We start from the raw sequence: 5,194 nt of genomic DNA on the forward strand, positions 1-5,194 counted from the left end.
TGCGACGTTTACATGAAACGTCACTTTCTAATAAGTTGGGACCCAAATCTGAGAGATGCTTGTTTATTAGTTACCCCAAAGAAACGAGGGGATACTACTTCTACAACCAAAATGAGAACAAAGTGTTTGTTGCTCGAGATGAGACTTTCTTGGAACGAGAATTCATTTCTAAGAAAACTAGTGGGAGTAAAACTGATCTTGGAGAAGTCCAAGAGTCATGCACTGAAGCTGGACCTAGCGAAATAGTTGAAACGGTTCAACCTATATCGCAACCCGTTGTGACTTTGCCTGTTGTTGATTAACCTCGGAGATCGAGCAGGATCCGATATGAGCCCGATAGATATGGATTTATCGTGACTGGAAATGATGAACTCGTGCTCATGAAGCACGGCGAGCCCACATCATATTCAGATGCTATGTCAAACCCGGACTTTGAGAAATGGCTCGAGGCTATGAAGTCTAAGATGCAATCCATGTACGAAACCAAGTATGGACTTTGGTTGATGCATCTAAAGGGGTAAAACCCATCGGATGCAAATGGGTTTTCAAGAAAAAAACTGACATGGATGGCAACGTGCATACCTATAAAGCACGATTGGTGGTGAAAGGATTTCGACAAATTCATGGTATTGACTATGACGAAACCTTCTCGCCCGTCGTTATGTTTAAATCCATTCGGATACTCATTGCCATAGCCACATATTACTACTATGAGATATGGAAAATAGATGTCAAGACCGCATTCTTTAACGGGAATCTGCTTGAGGATGTGTACATGACACAACCCGAGGATTTTGAAGATCCTGAGCATCGAAGGAAGGTATGTAAGCTTCAGAGGTCCATTTATAGACTGAAGCAGGCTTCAAGAAGCTGGAACCTGGGTTTTGATGAGACAGTCAAAGAGTTTGGCTTCTTGCAAAACGAGGATAAACCACCACTACAAAAAAAATCACCGAATTCCAACGGATTTGTCCGTTGGAAATTTTCCAAGGGATTTTCAACGGCGTTTCAACGGCGATTTTCGTTAAAATTCCGTTGAAATTGCCAACGGATATCCGTTGGAAATGTCCGTTGGAAATTTTTAACGGAATTTTCAATGTATTCAATTGAAAACTTGGGTTGAAAATTTCCAATGGTATTTCCAACGGATATCCGTTGGAAATTTTCAACGGATATCGGTTGGAAAAATCGGTTGGAAATGTCCAACGGAATTCCGACGGATGTTGGTTGGAAAAAAATTCCAACGGAATTCCAACGGATACCGGTTGGAAATTTTTTTGGAAATTTTTAAAAAAAAATTCCAACGGAATTCCAACGGATACCGGTTGAAAATGTTTTTGGAAAATTTTAAACAAAATTCCAACGGATATCGGTTGGAAATTTTTTTGGAAATTTTTAAAAAAAAAAATCAAACGGAATTCCAACGGATATCGGTTGGAAACTTTTTTAGAAAATTTTAAAAAAAATTCCAACGGAAATCGGTTGGAAATTTGGATTTTAATTAAAAAATCAATTGAAAAATCTAATATATATATATATTGGATGGCAATAATCATTGGTGGTTTCCGTATGATCTTAACAATGAACGGTCAGGATTTTGAATTAAGGAAAAGCACAAGCCAGAGATAATATATTATCGTCAGCATCACAAAAACCTCACTTTTATTTTTTATGTGAGAATTGGAATTTTTTAACTAGAAACGTTAGACATCATATTATTGTGGGGGAAACAAAAGATCTACAAGGCCCATACGATTGGGTCGTGTAAGCAAGAGAATTAGAGAAGCGTAATTGTGGTCAAACTAGAAGGGATAAACCCTGATTGGTTGGATTTAAGACAACATACAAGCAACAACTACACACGAACCCAGATTTATAGGTTTCTTGATTCTTTCACGGCAAACAGCTCATATTTTGTGCTTTTGCCGAATTTATTGGTGGTTTCGGGGGGCAGTCTTAGTTTGTAGATTCAGCCCTTGATCTTAGGCTTCTTCACGATCATGACCGAGCAATGAGCGTGGTGAGCACAGTAGTCGCTCACGCTCCCCAGCACCGCCCTGCCAAAGAGACGAGGAATTTGTATCCATTTAGGGAGTGAGTGTCGTCTTCTAAGAAGAGAGGACAGACTCATGGCGACAGAAAGGGTTTAAAGATGAGCACATACCTCTTGATAGCTCCGTACCCGTGGCTGCCTACGACCAGAACAGAAGCATGGTGTCTCTCCACAACTTCACAGAGTACATTTCGGGCATCCCCTTCTATAACTTCCACTGTCGCGTCGCTTACCTGCAGAGCATCGCCCGTGTTCATTACGAACGATGATACAATCGTAATACTGCTCAGCTTAAAAGTTTTTCTACTGTACTTTTGTCTCATTCAGAATTCGTGCAACAAGGTACAAGAACAAGCATTTCAACAGTCCACAACCACAATAACTATACATAGAGACTATCCTTCTTACGGAAATCATCGAATAGCAATTATGACCGAAAGGAAACAGAGACGTGATTTCCATTATAAAAAAAAATGAAAAACGGGAGACAATGATCGAGTACCGATCTGCTGTGACAAATCTCCTTAGCTTTCTCAACGACTCTGGCAGCAATCTTCTTCAAATCGGCGTCAACAAAAGGCACAACCTCCGCAGTTCCTAGAAAAACCGTCAGAAGCAGTAATCAAAAACCAAATCAAATCCCAAATTTCTTAGTCGAAAGATCGTTTCCATGAGTGCGACCAAAAAAATAAAAGTAACATTACCGGGACCGGCGAGACCGATGGCGGAGATGGCGGAAGGTTTAGCATGGACGATGAGAAGCTTAAAGGGGGAATTGGGAGAATAAGGAGCGAAGAAGTGGTCGAGAGTCCACTCGAGGGCGTAGATGCTCGGCTCGCTCTCGTCGACGCCGACGATCATCAACTGCTTGTGATCTCCCGTAGCCATGGCTGCTCTCTCTGCTTTAATCTCAGGCTATTGGTACTGGCTGGGCTTGTGTGCGTGAGGATAACGCTCGATAATGGTGGAAGAATCCGAAGCTGGAGAAGGTTTTTAAGCACAGTGACATGTGGGGGTGTGCAAGATGAATACGAAACTTGCCTTCCTCCTTTTTTTTTTCTTTCTTTTTTAACTTTTTCGAACTTTAATGACGTGGCCGCCGCAGTGCGAGTATGGAAGAACATCTAGCCCGTTTTGTCGTGTTGTCGACGGCGTTTCTTCCCAAAAAAAATGGATGTATTACAAATGGGCCGAGAATGGACTAGGCCCATGAAATCACATTCTCTGATTTTATATTTTTAATAAAAATATAATTAAAAAATTTCCGTTGCCGGGACTCGAACCCGGGTCTCTCGGGTGAGAGCCGAGTATCCTAACCATCTAGACTACAACGGATCCGTGTTTCAGGGAAAAAATATGTAAACATAGAATACTGTTAAATTTCACCGAAGCCACCGTCGAGGCAACTCCCTCGTCAACTTCACCGTGGCTGAAGGCCAACAGCCTTGTAATCACTTCAAAACTCTTAATGTTGCGTTGCATATTTTTTTTAGATATTTGTAGATAATAAATTGATATATTGAAATATAATTACTATTGAAATGCATTGTTTTCTGTTTAAATTACACAGAGTTTTGGAAGGAATATTGCATTGGGAGGAGAAAAAAAAAACAACGGAATACTGTAAACAAAATCTTGACGAGACGTTGAGGAAAGCACGAAGCCGTGCTCACGTCTCGTATCTTATTCCTTTTTGTTTTTCTTATCCACGCCGCTTCTATCCGAATTCCGATTTCTCTAGAATCCTCCAAAATCTCTCTTCCATGGCCACCGTCTCCGCTTTCTCCTCTCCTGCTTGGCAAAACCCTGATTCCGATTCAAACCCTAATTCCACCTCCGCCTCCGATTCAGCTCCTCCTCTTCTCCCGCCCCAGGATCGCCACGACCCCACCGACTCTCTCGATTCCTTCTCCTCCATGAGTCTCCAGGACGAGGAGCTCACTCGGCAACTGGATCCCAACAGGGACCTCAACGCTCACACCACTCTCTCTCCGCCGCAGCATTCACCGGCGACGCCTCCGCCTTCCCTGTTCTACCTCTCCTTTAACCAGGATCACGCTTGCTTCGCTGCTGGCACCGATCGCGGCTTCCGGATCTATAACTGCGACCCTTTTCGCGAGATCTTCCGGCGAGATTTCGATCGCGGCGGTGGGGTCGGTGTAGTGGAGATGCTTTTTCGGTGCAATATCCTGGCCTTCGTTGGCGGTGGTCACGAGCCGCAGTATCCGCCCAATAAGGTCATGATTTGGGACGATCATCAGAGCCGCTGCATCGGCGAGCTCTCATTCAGGTCCGATGTGAGAGCGGTCCGGCTCAGGAGGGATCGGATCGTCGTTGTTCTCGAGCAGAAGATATTTGTGTACAACTTCGCCGACCTGAAGCTGATGCATCAGATAGAGACCATCGCGAATCCTAAGGGTCTATGCTCCGTTTCTCAGGGAGCTGGGGCGATGTTGCTCGTATGCCCTGGTTTGCAGAAGGGTCAAGTTCGGGTCGAGCATTACGCGTCGAAGCGGACTAAGTTCATCATGGCCCATGATTCACGGATTGCTTGTTTCGCGCTCACGCAAGACGGGCACTTGTTGGCCACGGCGAGCACCAAAGGCACTCTGGTTCGGTTGTTTAACACTGCCGATGGTACGTTGCTCCAGGAGGTACGCCTTTCGCGCTTAGCCTTTGCCTCAAGGACGTTAAAGATAATACGACCTTGGTATTGGAATGTGAAAATCTGCTGCTACTTGATATTGCAATGCTTTTAACTTGGTAGTAGTTTAGCTACTCTTTTGATTGATAGCTCTTTAAGTTCGTAGACGTGGATAGGTTCTTTTAGTTACTTCGGGAGTCTATTCTGAGCTGATCCGCTTGCTGGGTTCCATACCCATCGAGCTTTAGTCTCCTGTGGATTGTAGGATTCATTGTTACCTGAAACATCGCTTAGATCCTATGTTCAGAAGCAGTAATCAAAAACCAAATCAAATCCCAAATTTCTTAGTCGAAAGATCGTTTCCATGAGTGCGACCAAAAAAATAAAAGTAACATTACCGGGACCGGCGAGACCGATGGCGGAGATGGCGGAAGGTTTAGCATGGACGATGAGAAGCTTAAAGGGGGAATTGGGAGAATAAGGAGCGAAGAAGGGGT

At 43.8% G+C, this 5,194-nt stretch overlaps 2 protein-coding genes and 1 non-coding gene across 3 annotated transcripts; 1 reads left to right on the forward strand and 2 right to left on the reverse strand.

Moving 5' to 3' along the window:
• Nucleotides 1-1,686: 1,686 nt before the first annotated feature.
• LOC104808422 (universal stress protein PHOS34-like) lies at nt 1,687-3,075 on the reverse strand. The gene is made up of 4 exons (XM_010534101.2): nt 2,758-3,075; nt 2,556-2,650; nt 2,165-2,286; nt 1,687-2,057 (listed from the first exon to the last, which is right to left on the reverse strand). The coding sequence occupies exons 1-4, from the start codon at nt 2,939-2,941 to the stop codon at nt 1,970-1,972; spliced, it is 489 nt and encodes a 162-aa protein (XP_010532403.1). The 5' UTR covers nt 2,942-3,075; the 3' UTR covers nt 1,687-1,969.
• Nucleotides 3,076-3,315: 240 nt separating this feature from the next.
• TRNAE-CUC lies at nt 3,316-3,388 on the reverse strand. Its single transcript has one exon. It is a non-coding gene; the product is annotated as a tRNA-Glu (tRNA).
• Nucleotides 3,389-3,640: 252 nt separating this feature from the next.
• On the forward strand, nt 3,641-4,970 carry LOC104808421 (autophagy-related protein 18a-like). Its single transcript, XM_010534100.2, has one exon. The coding sequence runs from the start codon at nt 3,817-3,819 to the stop codon at nt 4,810-4,812; it is 996 nt and encodes a 331-aa protein (XP_010532402.1). The 5' UTR covers nt 3,641-3,816; the 3' UTR covers nt 4,813-4,970.
• The last annotated feature ends 224 nt before the right edge of the window (nt 4,971-5,194 follow it).

Source organism: Tarenaya hassleriana, unplaced genomic scaffold (assembly GCF_000463585.1).
Source record: "Tarenaya hassleriana unplaced genomic scaffold, ASM46358v1 Cleome143, whole genome shotgun sequence".
NCBI lineage: Eukaryota > Viridiplantae > Streptophyta > Magnoliopsida > Brassicales > Cleomaceae > Tarenaya > Tarenaya hassleriana.

Bases quoted from the DNA above. Each gene is read 5' to 3' on its own strand.
- LOC104808422 (XM_010534101.2), bottom strand. From the start codon at position 2,941: ATGGCTACGGGAGATCACAAGCAGTTGATGATCGTCGGCGTCGACGAG. The intron at 2,287-2,555 runs GTACTCGATCAT...GATGCTCTGCAG, and splicing joins AGATTTGTCACAGCAGATCG to GTAAGCGACGCGACAGTGGA. The intron at 2,058-2,164 runs GTATGTGCTCAT...TCTCTTTGGCAG, and splicing joins GGGTACGGAGCTATCAAGAG to GGCGGTGCTGGGGAGCGTGA.
- LOC104808421 (XM_010534100.2), top strand. From the start codon at position 3,817: ATGGCCACCGTCTCCGCTTTCTCCTCTCCTGCTTGGCAAAACCCTGAT.